The 24,481-nt window shown below is 42.7% G+C and overlaps 1 protein-coding gene and 1 long non-coding RNA gene across 4 annotated transcripts in view; one reads left to right on the top strand and one right to left on the bottom strand.

Annotated features, from left to right (window-relative positions):
- Nucleotides 1-24,481, top strand: part of LOC137624291 (uncharacterized) — a 195,575-nt gene that overhangs the window by 50,285 nt on the left and 120,809 nt on the right. The window lies entirely within an intron of this gene.
- Nucleotides 11,958-24,481, bottom strand: part of LOC137624289 (zinc finger and BTB domain-containing protein 7C-like) — a 175,020-nt gene continuing 162,496 nt past the window's right edge. Inside the window, exon 6 of the mRNA XM_068354848.1 lies at nucleotides 11,958-12,431. Coding sequence (XP_068210949.1) covers nucleotides 12,105-12,431 — 327 coding nt within the window. The 3' untranslated portion in view covers nucleotides 11,958-12,104. The remainder of the gene's footprint in view (nucleotides 12,432-24,481) is intronic.

The following is a 24,481-nucleotide window of genomic DNA, read 5'->3' as shown; positions in this document are numbered from 1 at the left end:
TTCTTGGGTGAATAGTTAGTTATATATGCTGATATAACTGGTAGTGTAGGCTCTCAGAGCCCACAATGACTGTTCCAACGTGATGGTGATGGTAACATAAGTACAGACAGGGTGCCAAGCGTTTGCCAACGCTATTGTCAGCAAAGTAGTAACATGGACGTTAAGTTGGATACCGGGGTATGTGTAAGTGACACATATGTTTTCTTTCAGATAATCATTCATCCATGCACTACAGTACTTGTGAAAATTGTTGGTCATCCACCTAGCATATGTACATATTTATGGTGACCATACCTATTTATTGTTTCTCAATAAACTTGTTCTCGGGAACCTTGCGTCTCCTTCACCTATATTTTTGATTTCATATTGTTTTTTGAGCATTTAGCCTATGTATATTAATCGGGGATATCTATAATAGCCTATTCCTTAATGCAAAGCCTGGATTATACTGGCTTATACTTTCCTTAGCAATAAGGACTCCACCCCTTTCTGAGGACGGTGGTAGTAGCAAGTTTAATCCTACGCAGATATAACCTTTTGTCTATTTTTACTTCGACCAGGGTGCTGGTCGGGACTTTTTCTTTTGGATACGGTAGTCCCGTAAGACTTCGCTTCATATAGAGTGAGACCACTATATGGTACTGGCTAGCGAGTGATTCATACATAGGTATATGTACTCTTCGTTCGTTTCTAGAGTCTAGTAGGACTCCTCCCTGTAGGGGGCAGGAAGCACTCTCATGGCTTATGATTAGTGAAAAGATGTATAACGGTAACATCTTAGGTCTGTCAGTCAAGTTGACTAAGAAACACTCTTGAGGAGTACGGCACGTATTGAGAATCCACAGATACAGTAATGCTCTGGTATACTTCCATCAGGACGACATGGCTTGAGCCCAAAAAACGGATTTTGAGCGAAGCGAAAAATCTATTTTTGGGTAAGATAGCCATGTCGTCCTGATGGACCCGCCCTGCTCCTTTTCAAAATAAATATGAGTGAAAAGGATAGTAGGACCCCTCCCTACATACAGTATCTGTAGCACCTCGTGTATCGCTACAAGGAATACAGATGGCGCCGTGAGCGGCGCAGGGCACGCTTTCGAAGCGGTGAGGAGGGATGCCTTATGAACGGCTCCCCCCTTTCTTATCGTTTTCGTTTTCTTGCCATTTTACCCCTACGAAGTGTTAACTCTATTCGGGGTATAGATTGCTATGAGGCGTGTCAAGAATACGTCCACTGATATTTACGATATCCCTAAGGTCTTTTTTAGGGATACTCGCTCCAGGAGTTAGAATTCTGGGTACCTGAAGGTAAATTCTCTGGGAATATCGCTGTAGTTGTAATATACCCTAGGAAGCTGCCTTTAAGGAACTTTGTAATATACCCTAGGAAGCTGCCTTTAAGGAACTTCCATCAGGACGACATGGCTATCTTACCCAAAAATAGATTTTTCGCTTCGCTCAAAATCCGTTTAATGTTCGATTTTTGAAGGCCTATTTTTCAGTTAAAAAAGTAAGGGTCGAACATTACACGAGATATATATTTGAAAAAGTAAAAATTTCTGGCCTACCGGTAGGTAAACGTAAGCTAGGCCTACGCAAAAATTAACCTAGGCTATGCTACCTACCGGTAGGTAATCGTAGGCTATGCTTACACGTATATAAGGTTACCTACTGGTAGGTAAACATAGGCTAGGCCTATATATACAGTACTAACCATGTTCATTTAACACCAGACATATTATTAGCATGGATTTTATTTCCTAAACCATCATAAATAGTTTTTTTTCTGCGAGGAGTAATGACTTTACCATAACGCAGCAGGTATGAAGCTAGCAAACTGTCGGGTTGCGTATGTTATAACGTGATATGGTTAATGAAAAAATAAAGCTCATTTTATTTTACTTGGTATTGTATATTAATTGATATTAATAATAAACCGCAAAAATTTTTCTTAATTGAATCCACATTTTTTTTTCTCCAAGTTCGAACGCTAGTTTCGGTAACTCCAAACATTTTTACGGCTTGAACGTTATTTGTCGTTTCAGCGGACAGCGGCTGCAATAATTTGAAGCTTGATTTTTGCAGTAAATTTTTCATATTTCTTGGTAGACATCTTGATGGGTTATGAGTAAATTCTTATTCATATATATTGTGAGGAAAAAAATGATTAGCATAACGGGTAATTATAATCACCGTAATTACCTGCAATTACCGGTAATGGTAATTTGTTACTCAAAACGATGAACTAATTTTGTTTACTACTTGAAGTGTTTGCTTGTTTTTGAAAGCTATTAGACGGTGATGATAATCGGCTGTTTGCAACTAAAGTGTTCGCTAGAAAATGTACGCTGAATACTCACTTGTTATTGTAAACAGATGTTAGTATTTAGGTGTTCCGATTTGTTTTATACATTTGTTTGTTGCACTTTGTTGGTAATTATGGTATGCTGGAGATAAAAGACCTCTAGCCTACTGCCAAAATCAAGACTCGAACATTACATGAGGTATATGATGAATTCATGATTTTGAAGGCAAAATAGGGGGGTCGAACATTACACGAAGTCGAACATTACACGAGTATATACGGTACTCACCTATGCTGTGTAATATTCCTAATTGAATACTTACTTACGCCATACCTTCGAGACCAGATTGCTCTCTAACCATGGAATATAGTGACTAACCATCACTTATCTACTGTTGAGAATGTTCCTACACGAATATTGTCCATTCTGTCTTGTCTCTGAGTCCTTCACGAACTCTCCGCAGGGTGAGTAGCCCTTCGATGACTACTTTGAATTTTGGTATAACCCGTTGGGACTTCTCTGCCAGGGAGGGCAGGAAGCTGGATCCCCACGGAACCTCTACCGAGGTCACATTACATACCTCTATTCAAAGCCCTTGGCACTTACTCTAATAAGGGGAAATTTTCCACGATACATTGATTCTCTGGTACTCTTCCATCAGGACGTCATGGTTTGAGCCCAAAAAACGGATTTTGAGCAAGCGAAAAATCTATTTTTGGGTGAGATAGCCATGACGTCCTGATGGACCCTCCCTGCTATTCTAGTCCAGCCTTTCAGGCCCCGCCCTGTCCTGCTGTATCATGGAGATTAGCAAGTAGCTGGCATCAGGATGAGGACGGACGTGACGTCATTTAGCAATGGCGCCCGTTTGTTTACGTTTCGAGTACCAAAAGTAGCCACGGACGAGTGTAACTGTGGAACGGCTCCCCAGTTATTCTCTACCTTTCCATATCGAAGTGTTAACTCTATATGGGGTGCAGATAGCTATGTGGCGTGTTAATACATGCGTCCCCTGTTGATATACGATGTCTTAAAGGGAAACCTTTAGGATACAGTACTCGCACCAGAAGTAAGAATTCTGTGATAACCTGTGGTTTAATTCTCTGGGAATATCCTTGTAGTTAATATACCCAAGGAAGCTACCAAAAGGAACCTTCCATCAGGACGTCATGGCTATCTCACCCAAAAATAGATTTTTCGCTTCACTCAAAATCCGTTTTCAAGGAATGATATTACAGCATATTCAGTAACTTTTAAAGCACTCAACTGCCTTTAAATATTAACTATTGGTTGCAGTGAATACATCAAATAATACATAGAATATTTTTCTTTTTAGGATTAATAGCCTGATTATGATTTATCAATGCAAATTTCAGTTCTTTATACAGTACTGTTTTTTCTGTATTTACCCGGTATATTTTGTCTTTTGTTTTTTTTACAGTTCTTTATACAGTTCTGTAGTTTCTGTATTTTTATAGTTTTATCTCTTGTATATTTACAGTTCTTTATACAGTACTGTAGTTTCTGCATTTTTATAGTTTTATCTCTTGTATATTTACAGTTCTTTATACAGTACTGTAGTTTCTGCATTTTTATAGTTTCCTCTCTTGTATATTTACAGTTCTTTATACAGTACTGTAGTTTCTGCATTTTTATAGTTTCCTCTTGTATTTTTAGGTTATACATGAGTGTAGTTTCTGCATTTTTATAGTTTCCTCTCTTGTATTTTTAGTTTATACAGGACTGTAGTTTCTTCATTTTTATAGTTTCCTCTCTTGTATTTTTAGTTTATACAGGACTGTAGTTTCTGCATTTTTATAGTTTCCTCTCTTGTATTTTTAGTTTATACAGGACTGTAGTTTCTGCATTTTTATAGTTTCCTCTCTTGTATTTTTAGTTTATACAGGACTGTAGTTTCTGCATTTTTATAGTTTCCTCTCTTGTATTTTTAGTTTATACAGGACTGTAGTTTCTGCATTTTTATAGTTTCCTCTCTTGTATTTTTAGTTTATACAGGACTGTAGTTTCTGCATTTTTATAGTTTCCTCTCTTGTATTTTTAGTTTATACAGGACTGTAGTTTCTGCATTTTTATAGTTTCCTCTCTTGTATTTTTAGTTTATACAGGACTGTAGTTTCTGCATTTTTATAGTTTCCTCTCTTGTATTTTTAGTTTATACAGGACTGTAGTTTCTGCATTTTTATAGTTTCCTCTCTTGTATTTTTAGTTTATACAGGACTGTAGTTTCTGCATTTTTATAGTTTCCTCTCTTGTATTTTTAGTTTATACAGGACTGTAGTTTCTGCATTTTTATAGTTTCCTCTCTTGTATTTTTAGTTTATACAGGACTGTAGTTTCTTCATTTTTATAGTTTCGTCACATGTATTACATGTCATTTTATTGTACTGTATCCTCACTTTTTATAAAGTTAGATATACTGCATCTACAAAACTGTATAGATAACAGAATGGATTACTTTGAAGACTCAAGCTATCCTTGTTAATTTATAATTCATTAGGAAATAAGGAATCGTATTTTATGTATAATGCTATCATTTAGGTTCATTAAAAAAGTCACTTATTTGAATACTTATATATTTAACATTTACATTTGAAAGAAAAACTTATAGAAAAACATTATAACATTGGATTCTTAATCTAATGCATTATCCAGTTAATGTAGTTGATTTTTAATTGAATTTTTTTAATTGAATTACTGTGTCTGTAAATTCGAGTCTTGGTTTTAATGTCCTATTATAAGAATATTAATGACTGTTCAGTAAAAAGAACTGCTGTAAATTATTTAGAAAACTCACAAATTTGCTTCATATGCAATTTGTTTTAGTTTGGGGCTTGTTTTGGCGCGAATAAGAGAAAACTCGTTTATAGTCGGTCCCTTTAAATGAAAGGTCCGCCGCCATCGATGCGATGGATAAAATTGTAATTAAAATTTAAAAAGGTATGCATTTTGATTTACCTTAATTAACATAAACTAAAAAAAATCTCTTTAAGTTTTTAGAAAAGTATAGTAACAAAACACACACTAAACCCAAGACTCGAATTTTAAATATTTAACTTAGCCGGTGAATATATAATAGCTGCTCAGCGGCTCGACAGAAAACACACACAAAAACTCGCGAGCGATCGCTATGAAGGTTGCGGGTGTGCCCACCAGCGCCAACTGTCGGCCAGATACCACACATGCATGTAAACAAGCCTTCAATTCTTCTCTGTCGACCTTGACGACAAGACGTATCAATACTCGCTGTATAACCTGGAGTTTTCTCAACATATTTGGTGAAGTACTTCATTTTGGTTTGAGCTTTCGCAGTGCAGGTGTTTTTCCTCAACTTAAACTCTTGAACTCTTTATTGGACAGATTTAATTGTTGATGACTTGGATTGTTTTTTGGACTTTCTTTGACTAATTCAAAATGGCTGACGCTTCACAAGCCCCTAGATTTCGTAAGTGTAATGCTAGGGAATGTAATAGGCGTCTTCCAAAGGCCTCTCTCGACCCACATACTGTGTGTTCCAATTGTCGGGGTAAAACCTGTCAATTGGGAGATCGGTGTGAGGAATGCGTGGGCCTTTCGGAATTCGATTGGCTCGAATACGACAAGTATTCTCGTAAGCTAAAGAGAGATAGGGTAAGGAGGAGTTCCTCTAGGTCAGTAGATTTTCCTCTCCACATGCCCCTGATCCTAATCCTTCCCCTGTAGTGGTTGTACCTAACCCCCCTTCTGGCACTCAGGAACCATCAATGCAAGACATGTTACGTGCAATTCATGCCTTGGGTGAAAGAGTTGAAGCGTTAGCAACTGATCGTAATCAACTCATGGCTGACGTTAGAGAGCTTAAGTGTCAGAGTGCCACAGCGGAATATAGTGGGAAAGTGATTAGTGCGCAAAGTGTTGTGAACAGTGTTGCGATCGAGGGTTCGTCTGTTCGTGCCTGTCGTTCACCTAGTCCGAGACCTCTTGCAAGCTCCCAAGCCCAGGGGAGAAGTAATGTCGTACGACTTATGGGTTCGAGAGGCCTTGATCAGCGAACAGACGTTCCCTCTATGGTATCAGGCGTGTCTCACCAAGATCGCCCCTACCATAAGACGAGAGAGCCCATTTTCTCCTCGTCATCCGAAGGCTTTTCGCATAAGAAACCATGGAGCAAGGTTTCTAGGCCCCTTAAGCGAAAGTCGGTCCCTTCAGGACAGGTCCAGCGTCCTGGATGCAGTCATTGGGACAGTTCTGACCCGTTGCAGTCATCGGATGACTGCTCGCCGCCTAAGCAACAACGTTACACAGGCTTAGAGAGTCTTGCTGTAGGCAAGGTTGTGCCGTCTCAGACGTTAACCCCGTCGTTTACCGCACCCATTCCCGTTGATCCTAAATGGGTTATACTGCAAGACATGCAGTCTAAGCTCGCCTCCCTTATGGAAGACTATTCTGCCGATAAGGTTCACGTTGATCCTCGCCGTTTATCTCATCGAGATCCCGGCCTTCAGCCGCCCAAACGAACCTTTGCTCGTCCTGTTGACGTTGGCGTAGCTAAGTCACGTCAGTCACGCTATGTAGAGCCTCACTCGATGCGGTCACGTGTTGATTTTCAGCCGCATTTGGACGTTAGGCCACTTCCTAATGCTCCTGTTGACGTTCAGGACGTTCGCCAACCATTGGAGTTGACTTGTTTTGACGCTGAGCGTCAACCACCGCAGTCTAGAGTTGTTTTGACTGCTCAGACTAGGCAGTCAAAACAGTCTCGAGTTGACGTCGAGCGTCCTCCCGCTCCTGTTGTTGATAGTTCACAGACTGTTAAGCAGTTATATGACGTTGCGTCCTGGACTGCTACTAATGCACCAGTGCGTGTGGACTCTGCGTGTCAAGCATTGCCAACCCCTTTGCTTGTTACTCAGCAGTTGTCAGATGAGGATCCTTCAGATGAGGACGTTGCTGACCCTCAGCATGATGATCATCCTTCGGATGTAGACGAACCTAGATCAGTTCCTCCATCAATGGACTTTAAAAAAGTCATGTTAATTTTTAAGGAGTTGTTTCCCGATCACTTCGTCGCTGTTGCTCCTCGCCAGCCACCGTCTGAGTTTGCTCTAGGCTTACCTGCTAACATGCCAGCCTTTACAAAACTTGTGCTCTCTCGCTTTTCCAAGAGAGCTTTACGGCTTTAAGGCGACTGGTTGGAAACCAAGAGGAGTTTGGGGAAGACGGCATTTGCCTTCCCTCCGTCGAAACTCTCGTCTAGATCGAGCGTCTGGTATGCCACGGGAGAAGTTCTCGGCTTGGGAGTCCCTGCCTCTGCCCAGGGTGACTTCTCAAGCCTTGTAGACTCTCCCCGCCGCCTAGCCATGAGACGCTCGAAGATTAGTTGGTCCTCCTCGGACCTTGACCATCTGCTGAAAGGCATTTATAGAGCCTTTGAAGTTTTCAACTTCCTTGACTGGTCTTTGGGAGCCTTAAGTAGGAAAATCTCATCGGCTGATAGAGATGTCTCCTTACTGATTATGTCCTGTATGGATAAAGCCATCCGCGATGGTTCCAATGAGCTCTCCTCATATTTTACGTCGGGAGTCTTAAAGAAGCGAGAGTCCCTTTGCTCTTTTCTTTCGGCAGGAGTTACTCCCTGTCAGAGATCTGAACTGCTCTTTGCTCCCTTATCAAAGTTTTTGTTCCCGCAACAATTGGTTAAGGACATAGCTTCTTCACTCGTGCAGAAGGACACCCATGACTTGGTGGCTTCCTCTGCTCGCAAAGGGACTCCTTCTACATCCTTTTCTGCTAGACCTAGGATAGACACTCCGGCGTCCAGATTTATTCCGCCCTTTCGTGGCAGAGCTCCCAGCAGGGGAAGTACTCGTGCCGAGGGAAAGAGAGGAAAGAAGAGAGGAGCCAAGTCCTCACGTGGCAGAGTCTGACTGCCCGCAGCCTCAGACAGCAGTAGGAGCCAGATTGAAGAACTTCTGGCAGGCCTGGGAGAAGAGGGGCGCAGACCAACAATCTGTGAGGTTGCTCAGAGAGGGGTACAAAATTCCATTTGTACGCAAACCTCCTCTAACGACTTCCCCCATCGACCTCTCTCCCAGGTACCGAGAGGAGTCAAAGAGACAAGCCATGAACCTAGAAGTGTCTCTATTGCTAGAGAAGGGAGCGGTGGTGAAAGTCTCGGACCTTCAATCACCGGGGTTTTACAACCGTCTCTTCCTAGTACCGAAGAAGACAGGAGGTTGGAGACCGGTGCTAGACGTTAGTGCACTCAACGTCTTTGTTACGAAGACAAAGTTCACCATGGAGACCACGAAATCAGTCTTAGCAGCGGTCAGAAAGGGAGACTGGATGGTCTCTCTCGACCTAAGAGACGCGTACTTCCACATCCCCATTCACCCAGATTCCCAACCGTTTCTGAGGTTTGTTTTCAACAATGTGGTATACCAGTTTCGGGCCCTGTGCTTTGGCCTAAGTCCTGCTCCTCTCGTGTTTACGAGGCTTATGAGGAATGTAGCAAAATTCCTCCATTTATCGGGAATCCGAGCCTCCCTGTACTTGGACGACTGGCTTCTCAGAGCCTCGTCCAGTCATCGCTGTCTGCAGGATCTTCATTGGACATTGGATCTGACCAAGGAATTGGGACTTTTGGTCAACCTAGAAAAGTCCCAGCTGATTCCATCCCAAACTATACTGTATTTAGGGATGGAGATTCGCAGTCCAGTTTTTCGGGCTTTTCCGTCTGCCACCCGAATAGAGCAAGCCCTGCTCAAAGTCCAACTGATGTTGAAGAGAGAACGGTGCTCAGTCAGGAATTGGATGAGTCTAGTAGGAACTCTATCATCCCTGGAGCAGTTTGTCTCGCTAGGAAGGCTACACCTTCGACCTCTCCAGTTCCATCTAGCCTTTCACTGGAAAAAGGACAAGACATTAGAGACGGTCTCAATCCCGGTCTCCGAACCAGTAAAGGCATGCCTGAATTGGTGGAACGACAATATCAGTCTGAGAGAGGGACTTTCCCTAGCAGTTCAGAACCCAAACCACGTACTATTCTCAGACGCGTCTGATTTGGGTTGGGGTGCGACCCTGGACGGTCGGGAATGCTCAGGTCTGTGGACCTCAAGTCAGAGGAGCATGCACATCAACGGCAAGGAGCTTTTGGCAGTCCACCTGGCCTTGATGAACTTCGAGAGTCTCCTTCGAAACAAAGTGGTAGAGATCAACTCCGACAATACCACAGCCTTGGCATACATTTCCAAGCAAGGAGGCACCCACTCCCTGACGCTGTACGAGATCGCAAGGGACCTGCTCATTTGGTCAAGAGATCGAGGCATCTCCCTGTTAACGAGGTTTATCCAGGGCGACTTGAACGTCTTAGCAGACTGCCTCAGTCGGAGGGGTCAGGTAATTCCTACGGAATGGACCCTCCACAAGGACGTGTGCAAGAGTCTTTGGGCGACTTGGGGTCAACCCACCATAGACCTCTTTGCAACCTCGATGACCAAGAGACTTCCAATCTATTGCTCTCCAGTCCCAGACCCAGCAGCAATACACATAGATGCATTTCTTCTAGATTGGTCTCATCTGGACCTATATGCATTCCCACCATTCAAGATTGTCAACAAGGTACTGCAGAAGTTCGCCTCTCACGAAGGGACAAGGTTGACGTTGGTTGCTCCCCTCTGGCCCGCGAGAGAATGGTTCACCGAGGTACTTCGATGGCTGGTAGACTTTCCAAGGAGTCTTCCTCTAAGGGTAGATCTGTTACGTCAGCCCCACGTAAAGAATGTACACCAAAGCCTCCCCGCTCTTCGTCTGACTGCCTTCAGACTATCGAAAGACTCTCTAGAGCTCGAGGCTTTTCGAAGGAGGCAGCCAGTGCGATTGCAAGAGCGAGGAGAGCTTCTACCATTAGAGTATACCAGTCGAAGTGGGAAGTCTTCCGAGACTGGTGCAAGTCAGCATCTGTGTCCTCGTCCAGTACCTCTGTAGCCCAAATCGCTGATTTTCTCTTACACCTGAGAAAAGTTCGCTCCCTTTCAGCTACCACGATCAAGGGCTACAGGAGCATGTTGGCTTCGGTCTTTCAGCACAGAGGCTTAGATCTTTCCAACAATAAAGATCTACAAGATCTCCTTAAGTCTTTTGAAACCTCTAAGGAACGTCGCTTGGCAACTCCTGGATGGAACTTAGACGTGGTCCTAAGGTTCCTCATGTCAGACAGGTTTGAGCCATTACATTCAGCCTCCCTGAAGGATCTCACTCTCAAGACACTTTTCCTAGTGTGCTTGGCCTCGGCTAAAAGAGTCAGTGAACTGCATGCCTTCAGTAAGAACATCGGCTTTTCTACAGAAAAAGCCACTTGTTCTCTTCAACTTGGTTTCCTGGCCAAAAATGAACTGCCTTCTCGTCCTTGGCCTAAATCTTTTGATATTCCTTGTTTATCAGAGATCGTAGGCAATGAACTGGAAAGAGTGTTATGTCCTGTTAGAGCTCTTAAGTTCTATTTAGCTCGTACTAAGTCATTACGAGGTAAATCTGAGGCATTATGGTGCTCAGTCAAGAAACCATCTTTGCCTATGTCAAAGAATGCTTTGTCATATTTTATCAGATTTTTAATACGAGAAGCTCATTCCACTTGAATGAGAAAGACCGATGTTTGCTTAAGGTTAAGACGCACGAAGTTAGAGCTATAGCAACCTCCGTGGCCTTCAAGCAAAATAGATCTCTGCAAAGTATCATGGACGCGACTTTTTGGAGAAGCAAGTCAGTGTTCGCGTCATTTTACTTAAAAGATGTCCAGACTCTTTACGAGGACTGCTACACACTGGGTCCATTCATTGCAGCGAGTGCAGTAGTGGGTGAGGGTTCTACCACTACACTTCCCTAATTCCAATATCCTTTTTTAATCTGTCTCTTGAAATGTTTTTTAATATTGTTTTTTTGGGTTGTACGGAAGGCTAAGAAGCCTTTCGCATCCTGGTTGATTTGGCGGGTGGTCAAAGTCATTTCTTGAGAGCGCCCAGATTAGGGGTTTGATGAGGTCCTGTTGGTATGGGTTGCAACCCTTCATACTTCAGCTCCTGGGAGTCCTTCAGCATCCTAAGAGGATCACTGGGCTTCGTGAGGAAGACAGACTTACAAGGCAGAGTAATCGTCTAAGTCAACTTCCTTACCAGGTACCTATATATTTGGGTTTTGTTATATTGATAACTGTCAAAAACTCTAAGCATATACGCTGTAAACTTAATTAACTCTGGTCTCTACCCACCGCCTTGGGTGTGAATCAGCTATTATATATTCACCGGCCAAGTTAAATATTTAAAAATGATATTTTAATTATAAAATAAATTTTTGAATATACTTACCCGGTGAATATATAAATTAAAGGCCCTCCCTTCCTCCCCAATAGAGACGCAGCGGGACAAGAAGAATTGAAGGCTTGTTTACATGCATGTGTGGTATCTGGCCGACAGTTGGCGCTGGTGGGTACACCCGCAACCTTCATAGCGATCGCTCGCGAGTTTTTGTGTGTGTTTTCTGTCGAGCCACTGAGCAGCTATTATATATTCACCGGGTAAGTATATTCAAAAATTTATTTTATAATTAAAATATCATTTTACGGACACCCTATACCTATTTTTTAATTTGAAAGAAATTTATTACCTAATTGAATTCATGGTAGTACTATTATTATTATTACTATCCAGGCTACAACCCTAGTTGGAAAAGCAGGATGCTATAAGCCCAAGAGCTCCAATAGGGAAATATAGCCCAGTGAGGAAAGGAAATAAGGGAATAATTAAACTAATTAGAGGAGTTTGTTTCATTACCATGCTTATTAAGCATATGGCACTGCAAAGAATACTTGTGAGTAGCTCTGTAGGGACATTTAGGACAAGCGAAGGGTTTCTCGCCCGTGTGCCTTCGCAGGTGGGTCTTCAGGTTCCCCTTCTGAGTGAATGCAGCCGGGCAAAATTGGCACACGAAGGGCTTCTCTCCTGTGTGTATCAGTATGTGTTTCATGAGGTTTACCTTTATACAGGAGGAGTAACTGCAGAACGTGCACTGGTATGTCTCCTCTTTCCTCTCGCCTTCGGCCGCTTTGGGACAATAACTTCCCCGAGGCGAAACCTGAAAGTAAATTAGCCTGTTAGTTTGATGCACTGATAAAGAATATACAAGCTGATTGTCAGTATACCTAATATTTAGTTATGATTAATGGGAGAAATGTTTTAGTGAAATGTGTAATAATACTATTACTGTACAATACATTAAATAGATACTGTATATTCTCATGTCAAGTAATGAGAATTTGGTCTTAAGAAATAGGTCCATAAACTAAAACAATAGATAAACAAATTAATGGTCAATATACCTTATATCTAGTTATTAATAATGACAAATTTTTCATGGAGAAGGTCTTATTGAATATATCCTCTAGTTAGAAGTAAGAATTTGGTCACGAAATAAACAATGAACATAAATTATTTCTGGTCATTATATTTTAAAATTTAGTTATACTATATATGCACAATGACGGATCCATCTGAAAAAGACAAAAAAATATTCCTTCATAAGAGAATTTCGGCCAATTGATTTTTTACCTCTGCCGATGAAGTTGGAAGGAGGTTATGTTTTTGCCCCTGTTTGCACCTTTGTAATTTGTGTGTGTGTGTTTGTTTGTGAACAGCTTCCTAGCAACAATTTTAACCTTTGAGTAATGAAACTTGTAGGGATTAACTGTTATGTACAAAGCTGGAATTGATTAAGTTTTGGAAGGTCAGGATTAAAGGTCAAGGTCACGGTCAAGCAAAATATCCAATTCATGTAATCAGCCATAAGTTTGGTGGACATTTGTTGTCACAGAAACTTCAAACTTGTTTCATATTTGACTGTCTGAAAATCCACACCAATTAATACATGTTAAGGTCAAAGGTCAACATCAAGTCCAAGTTGGTTAAGGTTAAGTAAAATGTCAAATTCCGGTCATCAACCATACGGCCACAATTTTAATCGTAAAGTAATGAAACTTGCAGGAATTTTGGATTGATATGTAACAAGCTAGTAATTGTTAAATTTTGGAAGGTCAAAGGTCAAGGTCACGGACGAGCAAAACATCCATATCATGTCATCAGCTTTAGGTTTCGACATCCTTATCACAGAGACTTCAAACTAGAGTCATATTTGAGTGTATGAAAATCCACACCAGTTAATACATGTTAAGGTAAAAGGTGAGAAATAAGCTGCTGGGGCAGAGGTCTGTAACCTACTGAGTGTCCCTCTAGTTATTTATACGTTGAGATCTCTCTTGATCTGCCATAATTTGTTCCCTTATTCTCTGTGCAGAACCTGCCTCTACTATGTAAACTATGAGTACTTATTGTATTATAATTTGATATTGTAATAATACAATAAAGGGATTTTGACGAAGGAAAGTTCTATTTCTGGGCGAGGGACCTGTGTCTCCCAGTGAAATGCTCCTTATAACACCATTTTTAAGGTATAAAGACTGCTAGATATACCAGAGAAAAGGTTGCATGGAATGCCAGGAATATACCCAGCTCGCTCACCCTTATAGGGTGGCGGTATAGTAACTGGGGCGTGTCAGAAGCCTATTACAGTACAGAAATTCTTCAACTTACAAACTGAATAGGTTCTCCCAGAAGCTGTATGTAAGTTGAATGTTGTTCAATTGTATTCTAGGGCAGGCTTCACCTAACTCACATACCTACGATTTCCAGCTGCGAAGGTCAACAAATCTTCCCATTACGTGGTGCAAATGTCGTCTTGCTTACTGTATTAAATTATATATTGTTTGATTACAGTATATCATTATGAAATTTTGATATAATATCAGTGGGATTTGTTTAAGTATCTCCAAATTTTAAGTTGAGGACCCTCTACATTATAGTTGATAAATGAAAGATCTATTTTAATGTTACTTATCTTAAAATATTTTATTCTAATCGTTGATTACTTCTCGCAGTTTATTTATTTCCATATTTCCTTTGTTCACTAGGCTATTTTTCCCTGTTGGAGCCCTTGGGCTTATAGCATCCTGCGTTTCCAACTAGGGTTGTAGCTTAGCAAGTAATAATAATAATAATAATAATAATAATAATAATAATAATAATAATAATACGGTAATATCCTAATTTTCAATATTAAACTTACCCGATAATCATGTAGCTGTCAACTCCGTTGCCCGACAGAATTCTATGGAGGGATACGCCAGCTATCACAATACTAGAAGGGGGTGTACTTACCAGCGCCACCTGTGGCCAGGTACTCAAGTACTTCTTGTTGACACCTCCTCAATTATTCCTCTGTCGTGCTTCCGGCAAGACATTCTGGGATACGCTTATGTTCTTGGAGTATTTTCACGACTTTGGTGAAGTATTTCTCTTTGATTTCGGCTGTCGCTTTACTGGAAACTTCTATATTAGCTTCGTTAGCTTTTGGAATTAATTTGATGGTGTCGAAGAGAGTATGAACTCTCTTTCACCTTTCAATGGCCGACCCTTCCCTTAGACGGAAGTGTTGGTGTCTAAGAGAGTATAGACTCTCTTTCTTAATTTTGTAACAAAAGTTATAGATTTATTTTATTTCTCTCCGCCTCTTATAGGCCTCTTCGATTAACTTCCTTTTATTATAAACTTATTAAAATTAATTTTTATATTTGTTTATATTCGACCTTCCTAATAGTAGGCGGTCTTTTCTTGGTACCGAAGTTAATTAACATTGAGCCCGTCATTTCGGTTTTACCTGTTAACATATTATGCTATTTTAATGTCTTTGAAAGAATTTCTTTGATAGTCTAGTACTGTTTTCAAAGTTGAACTAACGTTTTGTTTTGTCTCTGCAGTTGTTGACGTTCAGAACGTTCAACTTGCACTCTATCGTTACGATAGAGAAAGAGTTTTCACGGTTTCACGTTGCAGTAAGAGTAACCGTGTCTAGCGTTTTGTTCATTCTTTCTTAACTTAATGGTTTTGATCCTAATAAAGGGACTTTTCATTTTGGGAAATATTTCAGTTTTTTCCTTTAACAATAATATGTTTTAACGATATATATGATTGGGCTCTTCTCTCAGGTTCTAAGTCAAGAGAGAGAGAGAGAGAGAGAGAGAGATAGAGACGGAGGGAGAAAGAGGAGATTAAACGTTTCATTCAAGCCTGCCAGGCGTACGAATAACGTTATTATCGTTTTTTACTCTTCTCCCTAGTCTCTTTAGGGGAAGAAGGTAAACGTTTCTAGAGTGATCTAGTGTTTAGTCTCTTTCCAGCCACTGAATTATTTATCTTTCATTAGATTTTTCTGTTACATTGTAATTCTGTTTTCGCAATTACTAACTTTTGAGAAAGGATAGAATTGCGTGTTTCAGGTACAAACCACTTAAAGTTTCGAGTTCAGTGAAATAAGTGCAAACAGAAAATCAAAGTGATAAGTGATTAGCGCAAAGTTCAGTGTTGTGCGTGAGGGTACTTCTGTGCGCGCCAGTCGTCCTCCCAGTCCGGGACCTCTTGCAAGCTCCCAAGCCCAGGGGAGAAGCAATGTCGAAGGGCAGAAGGGTTCAGCAGGCCTTGATCGGCGCACAGAAGTATCCTCGGTGGTTGTGGGCGTGTCTTACCGAGACCGTCACTCCCACCCGCAGACGATTGAGCCCTTATTTTGCTCGTCTGCAGAAGAAATTTAGGGGAGAAAACGCTGGTCTCAGGTCTCAAGACCTCTTAAACGTAAAGTCCAGACCTATGCCAGACGTACGAAGTTAGAGTTCAACAACCCGGATGCAGTCATTGGGTTAGCTCTGACTCTCCTCAGTCATCAGTTGAATGCACTCCGCCTAAGAGGAGTAAGGTTCTGCCACAACAGAGCTCAACTGTTAAGGCTTTACCTCAGCCTACTGTAGTTTCTGCCGACCCCAAGTGGACTCTACTACAGTCCATGCAAGCACTGCTTTCGGACTTGATGCGTGAGTGTCGGGCTGAGAGTGTTGCGCCTCCGCCTCCGCCTACACTCCCTCCGCCTGCGCTCGCTCCGCCTGATCGTAGTTCCACCTGCCAGGCGTACGATGTTGAGCCACGTTCTGAGTTTGCTGTTCCCAGTGGTGTTCAGCCTCCGCCTTCCTTAAGGCAACTTTTACAATGGGATCAGGAGGATTATACCTCTCTTCCTCCGCCTCCACTTGCTGCTCCACCAGTGATGCAACACTCGGTTGAGGTACAACAACCTCTCCCGTCCATGAGTCAGTCTCCTCAGCTCTCGCTGCAGCGAGCTCAACCCTCCTCAAGGCAAGCACCTCAACACCTTAGCCTTGCGCCTCAGGAGCCTCAACTTGCGAGATTTTTACTGCGTTCTGCGCAGCCACTACTTTTTCGCTCTCAGCTCACACCGCAGGAACCTCAACTCGTTCCTCAGGAACTTGCTACTGCGCATCCGCCAACCACTCAGCAAGCGCAACCCTTGAGTTCAGCCACTCATGCCAGGAGTCAGCCTCCTCCACCCATGAGCCTACCTTCTGCTGATCAGCCTTTGCAGACTGAGCCTCAGGTGTTCCCTCAACAGAGTCTTGAAGAGGAAACCACAACTATTGTTGTTCCAGCTCGTTCTGACTCTGCTGTTCAGCATACCTTACCTCCATTTTCAAACCTATGATAATGGAGGTTATTTGTATTACTTATAAAAATATATTTGTATTCCTGGCAATTTTTTTTTAACAATATCGCAAAATATGGCAAAAATATGAATCATGAGTTATGAATGTAAGGTATATATTATGTTGATATTAAAACCCCATGCAAGCATGCATAAAGCACTCTAGCACTGGTCATGGAATTTCTGAGAAATGTTAAACGCCATGCACACGCTCTGCTTACCTTACATGCTCTGCTCACAGCATGCTCTGCATACTACATGCTCTGCATACAGCATGCTCTGCATTCAGCATGCTCTGCATACAACATGCTCTACATACAGCATGCTCTGCATACAGCATGCTCTGCATACAACATGCTCTGCACACAGCATGCTCTGCATTCAGCATGCTCTGCATACAACATGCTCTGCATACAGCATGCTCTGCATTCAGCATGCTCTGCATACAACATGCTCTACATACAGCATGCTCTGCATACAGCATACTCTGCATACAACATGCTCTGCATACCTTACCGCATGCTTCTCAGTCACACATCTTTGGTTGTTGCCAACTCACTAGACTGTCAAGCAGTTTCATAACGTTGCCTTCTAGTCTGCTGCTTTTGCACCAGTGAACCCTCACTGAGAGAACTTAGCTTTTCTAGGATATGGTCCCTGTAGATGAGAAAGTTCTTTTCTCCCTCCTTCTGATATTCCCTTGAGGACTCTGTCATTTGGAGGGAGCCTTTAGCTGCATAGCCTCCTATGGACTTTTATTTAAGCATAACATGCTTCCAGGGAAGGTAATGGTTCCACTTCAGTCGCTAATCCCGTCTGTTACCACACCTGCTCCCATAGACCTTGAGCTGTGTTACAAGACATGCAGTCCAAGCTTAGTCCTTGTTAGAGGATTTTTTGTTTACGGAGTCAATGTGTCACGGGGAAGACGTTCAACAACCAACAGAAGTGACTTGTTGTGACGCAGTGCGGCAACCTCAGCAACCCGATAAGGAGTTTGTCTGTTCGACCCAGACAGTCTAGACAGATTCGGGTTGTCACTGTACTTCCTCGCTTGCCCATGATTGACAGTTCACAGACTGTGCAGCAGTACCATGATCTTGTGTCCGGCTCCGTCAGACGACTGGCTTTTAAGAGCTCCCACAAGTCGTCGCTGTCTGGAGATTTTCAAATGGACTATGGATCTGACCAAGGAACTGGGCCTCCTGGTCAATTTTGAGGAGTCTCAGCTCGTCCCATCCCAGACCATTGTCTCCTTGGGTATGGATCTTCAGAGTCGAGCTTTTCGGACTTTTCCGTCGGCCCCAAGGATCTTCCAAGCCCTAGAATGCATCCAGAGCATGCTGAGAAGGAACCGATGCTCAGTCAGGTAGTGGATGAGTCTAACAGGGACACTTTCATCGCTGGCCCTGTTCATCGTGTTAGGGAGACTCCACCTCCCCCCCCTTCAGTATCATCTAGCTGCTCACTGGATAAAGGACATGACGCTAGAGACGGTCTCAGTCCTGTTTCCGAAGAGAGGAGGTCTTCTCTCGCGTGGTGTAAGAACAGCTTTCTTCTCAAGGAAGTCTACCTTTGGCTGTTCAGAAACACAACCGCCGTCTCCTCTCGGACGCATCAGACACGGGCTGGGGTGCGACTTTGGACGGACAAGAATGCTCGGGAACTTGGAATCAGGAGCAAAGGACACTTCACATCAATTGCAAGGAGTTGTTGGCGGTTATTCTGGCCTTGATAAACTTCAAGTCCCTCCAGCTTAACAAAGTGGTGGAGGTGGACTCTGACAACACCACAGCCCTGGCTTATATCTTCAAGCAGGGAGGGACTCTTTCGTGGAAGTTGTTCTAGATCGCAAGGGACCTACTCATCTGGTCTAAAGATCGAAAGCTAACTGGTAACGAGGTTCATTCAGGGCGGTATGAATGTCATGGCAGATCACCTCAGACGGAAGGGTCAGGTCATCCCCACAGAGTGGACCCTTCTCAAGAATGTTTGCAGCAGACTTTGGGCCCTGTGGGGTCAGCCAACCATAGATCTGTTCACTACCTCGATAACCTAGAGACTCCTGTTGTATTGTTCTCCGATTCCAGACCCAGCAGCAGTTCACGTGGATGCTTTTCTGCTGGATTGGTTCCATCTCGACCTGTATGCATTCCCGCCGTTCAAGATTGTCAACAGGGTACTTCAGAAGTTCTCCTCTCACAAAGGGACACGGCTGACGTTGGTTGGCTCCGCTCTGGCCCGCGAGAGAATGGTTCTTAGAGGTACTGCAATGGCTGGTCGACATTCCCAGGACTCTTCCTCTAGGAGTGAACCTTCTAAGTCTACCTCACGTAAAGAAGGTACACCAATCCTCCACGCTCTTCGTCTGACTGCCTTCAGACTTTCGAAAGACTCTCAAGAGCTAGGGGCTTTTCGAAGGAAGCAGCCAGAGCGATTGCCAAAGCAAGGAGAACATCCACTCTCAGTATCTATCAGTCTATAGGGGAAGTCTTCCGTAGCTGGTACAAGACCAATGCAGTTTCCTCAACCAGTACCACTGTAACCCAGATTGCTGACTTCCTGTTATATCTAAGGAAAGTAAGATCCCTTTCAGCTCCTACGATCAAGGGTTACAGAAGTATGTTGGCAGCGGTTTTCCGCCACAGAGGCTTGGATCTTTCCACCAACAAAGATCTACAGGACCTCCCTAGGTCTTTTGAGACCTCAAAGGAACGTCGGTTGTCCACTCCAGGCTGGAATCTAGACGTGGTCCTAAGGTTCCTTATGTCATCAAGATTTGAACCTCTCCAATCAGCCTCTTTTTAGGACCTCACATTAAAAACTCTTTTCCTCGTGTGCTTGACAACAGCTAAAAGAGTAAGTGAGATCCACGCCTTCAGCAGGATCATTGTTTTCACATCTGAAACGGCTACATGTTCCTTGCAGCTCGGTTTTTGCTAAACGAGCTTCCTTCACGTCCTTGGCCTAAGTCGTTCGAGATCCCAAGCCTGTCCAACTTGGTGGGGAATGGTCTGAAGAGAGTACTTTGCCCAGTTAGAGCTCTTAGGTACTATCTAAAAAGGTCTTAACCTTTACAAGGACAATCAGAAGCCTTATAGTGTGCTATCAAGAAACCTTCTTTTCCAAGTTCTAAGAACTCAGTTTCTTACTATTCAGGCTTCTGATTAGAGAAACACATTCTCATCTGAAGGAAGAAGACCTTGCTTTGCTGAAGGTAAGGACACATGAAGTGGGAGCTGTGGCTACTTCAGTGGCCTTCAAACAGAGCCATTCTCTGCAGAGTGTTATGGATGCAACCTATTGGAGAAGCAAGTCAGTGTTCGCATCATTCTATCTCAAAGATGTCCAGTCTCTTTACGAGTACTGCTACACCCTGGGACCATTCGTAGCAACGAATGCAGTAGTAGGCGAGGGCTCAGCCACTACATTCCCATAATCCCATAACCTTTTAACCTTTCTCTTGAATACTTTTTATGGGTTGTACGGTTGGCTAAGAAGCCTTCCACATCCTTGTTGATTTGGCGGGTGGTCAATTCTTTCTTGAGAAGCGCCGAGGTTAAAGGTTGTGATGAGGTCCTTTAGTATGGGTTGCAGCCCTGTATACTTTAGCACCTTTGAGTTGATTCAGCCTCCCAAGAGGAACGCTGCGCTCAGTAAGGAAGACGATCTTATTAAAGGCAGAGTAACGGTTCAAGTCGACTTCCTTACCAGGTACTTATTATTTCATTGTTATTGTGGATAACTGATTATATGAAATACGGGATACTTAGCTATCCTTTAATCTTGTACACTGGTTTTCACCCACCCCCCTGGGTGTGAATCAGCTACATGATTATCGGGTAAGTTTAATATTGAAAAATGTTATTTTTATTAGTAAAATAAATTTTTGAATATACTTACCCGATAATCATGATTTAATCGACCCTCCCTTCCTCCCCATAGAGAACCAGTGGACCGAGGAATAATTGAGGAGGTGTCAACAAGAAGTACTTGAGTACCTGGCCACAGGTGGCGCTGGTAAGTACACCCCCTTCTAGTATTGTGATAGCTGGCGTATCCCTCCATAGAATTCTGTCGGGCAACGGAGTTGACAGCTACATGATTATCGGGTAAGTATATTCAAAAATTTATTTTACTAATAAAAATAACATTTTGAAGAAGCAGTAATCTCCAGAAGTGGTCATCTCTTTTCCCCCTTGTCTGAACACGCAAGTTCGGTAATTGCTCGCCATATCGCGATCCATTGCAGATTTATGAATTTATTACATGTAAATTTATAATGCTGATTTCTGATGCAGATATTGTATTTTATAGTTACTCTATGTTTTGTATTTTTCATATTTCACCTATATTTTGTTAAAAGTCTTTTTGGGCTTTTAAAATCTTAAATATATAAAGATAATAAAAAAGGCATTGTAAGTTATTAAAGTAATGAAAAAATGTATCATAATGTACATTTCGGTTTCTACTTTACCTTCTTTCGGTGTTACTACAGTACTTTGTACATATTTCACATGATTGAGTAATTTACATAAGCTAGTGATCTTTCCTTTTCTACACCTGTTGTCATTTTTCTTGCCAGCATTGAACACCTTGACATACTGCCCATATCTGCATGGCATTTTCGTTTTCATCAGAACCTTTAACTTAGGGTTTATCAGGTTACCTAAGCCAGGTTTCTAGCTGTTAAGTTTGTTATAGTGTATAATTTTGCTTGATATCACCTATTTTGTCTTCATAGGCCTTTTGATACTGTGTGTGGCAATGTTGTCTGATTCTTGCCCAGGTTAATTCGACATTCCTATTGGAAACCTCCCTGCCTGGCGATCGCTGGATGGGAGATCGATTCCCGCTCAAACTTGATAGGTTTTTGTAGTGTCTGCAACATCATCATCCTAGTGAGCTAAGGATGGAGAGTTTGGGAGATCCTAAAGGTCTACCTACTGAGTCATCAGCAGCTATTGCCTTGCTCTCCCTGATCATAGCTTGGGTGGAGAGGTGGCATGGGTGCTGATCATATGTATATATGGTCAGTCTCTCGGGTATTGTCCTGTTAGCTAGGGCAATGTCACTGTCCCTTGCCTTTGCCATTCATAAGCGACCTTTAAACTCGGTTTAAACCTTTGCTACTTTGTATTTTTGTTAGTATTAAAGAATTATTGCTGCATTAAATCTGTAGGTTTATTGGTGCTCCAGGCAAGCAGTGTTGAAGTTTTATGACGTGTAAATGAAAAAGCACTCCATTTGTCTTGTAACTGTAGAGGGGAGAAAGCTTGTGCTTATATTTACTGTGTGTGTGATTAACAATTTAGGGGCCTGGTAGCACCTCAGTAACGGTGCTAAGGCATTGGTGCCCATGGTCATGTAGCATTGTTCTTCTCCAACTAGGGTTGCAGCTCTGTTTGAAGTTACAATAACCTGAATCTTCTTCCGTTATCTCATCCAACAGAGTGCATCAGCTAGTGCTGTGCATTTTGAGTTCAGCAGGTTTAAAATTCTTCTTTAATCTCCTTCCTATGAGCAGAAAGAGCAGAACCAGCATGCCTTATTTGAGAAATGCCAGATGAGCTAGTATTCAAACAGCTAACACACAGCCTCCCACCACCCATGTGCACAAGGTCTCATACCCAGGAAGCCCTAAAAATGTTGTCTACCAGCAGAGAGATTCATTTTGTGCTGACTACACACTGCATGATTATGCAGACCACTTGACTGCTATGTCAACATGGAGCACATGAATGGCATCCTGTGACTCGTACAATATAACTCTGGATTCGTAAGCCAATGAGGTATGTTCTGGAATGAATTTGTAAGCCTATGAGGTATATTTTGGAATGGATTTGTAAGCCTATGAGGTATATTCTGGAATGGATTTGTAAGCCTATGAGGTATATTCTGGAATGGATTTGTAAGCCTATGAGGTATATTCTGGAATGGATTTGTAAGCCTATGAGGTATATTTTGGAATGGATTTGTAAGCCTATGAGGTATATTTTGGAATGGATTCGTAAGCCTATGAGGTATATTCTGGAATGAAGTGGGGCTTCTTACACCTCTGTATATTGAAAAGTTAAGGTGGCAAACAACACTGTTGCTCTTCTAGCTAAAAACCTTGGTCATTGATCTGCACTTCATTACCCCTGAAGGGAGCAAGCCATCCCTGGAGCTGGCTTAGTCAAATCTGGCTAGTTTGGCCATGGATGAGATCTGTATATCTTCTTGCTTCCATTCAAACAAAATCTTGCATCATCCCCACTCTAGGAAGAGAAGTTTTTATACACCGGAGCCTTCTGCGTCCTCACATTCGGGTTAAAATGTTGATGTGCTCATTCCCCGGCGAAAGTAAAGGCAGAAGGCACGGCCTTCTTGGCCTTGGAGTCTGCAGCCATGAAATCGGTAACCATGACCACCCTCCAAGTGATCTCTTGGCCTAACCATTGGTTCGGTGCAGTGACGTACTTTGCCAAGTCAACTGGGTTATTAGTTCAGCAGTCTTTGGAAAAGTACAAGTCTCTTGCTGTCATGTGGGAAACCTGTGAACTTCATGGCACACTATTTAGCAAACCAGTTGACCAACTGAGTTTTGAACAGGAGTGATACCTAGGTCTTCCAATTCTCTAAACAAGTTGGCCCTAGTTCTGTCACTTTGGAACTCATCAGTGTGGGCGGTCACGTCTCCTTTCAGGAAGTCACATTTAGGCAGTGATGGAAAAGTGGAAAACTGGTTTGTAGGACTCCCTGATCCAGCACATAGTGGCTAGGTCCTGATCAGGACTGCCGGAAACTTCTTCCCAAAAGGAGCATGTGAATGCACAGCCCTATTTAGCCACCCAACCTGGTCCTTAAGGAAGGAGGGCAGGGGAACACGGGAGGGTTGGAAAATGCCGTTGCCAGCATTTCCCCTCTCTAGCTGCTGAGAGTAGGGGAATCCTTTTCGTGCCATTAGACAACCTGGCGGAGACTCTGGGCTGAACCTTTCAATATTGTCAGCTCCTGCCCCATCTGACTGATAGAGTTTTCATTTGATCCTCAAACCTCACCAAAAACCCTGGCTTTGCTGACAGAGGTTCAAGGGATTATGGAAAAGAACACGCTAGAGGTCATTCGAGATGAGCCTCCAGGCTTCTACAGTTGACTCTTTTTGGCAGAAAAGTCAACTGGTGGCTGGAGGCTGGTCATTAACCCACCTCCACCTAACGAATTTGTATGTCAAATGAAATTCAGGATGGAAGCCGTACATTCTGAGCTAAGTTCCATGAGAGAGGAAGACTTCATGCTTTCAGTGAACCTGAAGGATGAATATTTTTCGTGCACCCGTGCGTCAGTGTTCACCTAGGTAGCAGCTTGGGTCCACTCGCAGGGGATACGTCTAGTTCCTCTTAGAGGGACGAAGCGGTCGAAGCATTACTGGGTGGATCTGACTCGATGCTGGTAAATTACACTTCCGAACCCCATTCCTTAGGATCTAGAGAAGTATCCCCCCTCCTCCTTATGTAAAGGAGATAGTTTTGAAATATAAACCA

The sequence above is a fragment of the Palaemon carinicauda genome, chromosome 31, assembly GCF_036898095.1.
Source record: "Palaemon carinicauda isolate YSFRI2023 chromosome 31, ASM3689809v2, whole genome shotgun sequence".
Lineage (NCBI taxonomy): Eukaryota > Metazoa > Arthropoda > Malacostraca > Decapoda > Palaemonidae > Palaemon > Palaemon carinicauda.
Note: the sequence above shows the minus strand (reverse complement) of the source record. Positions and strands in the feature narration are given on the sequence as shown.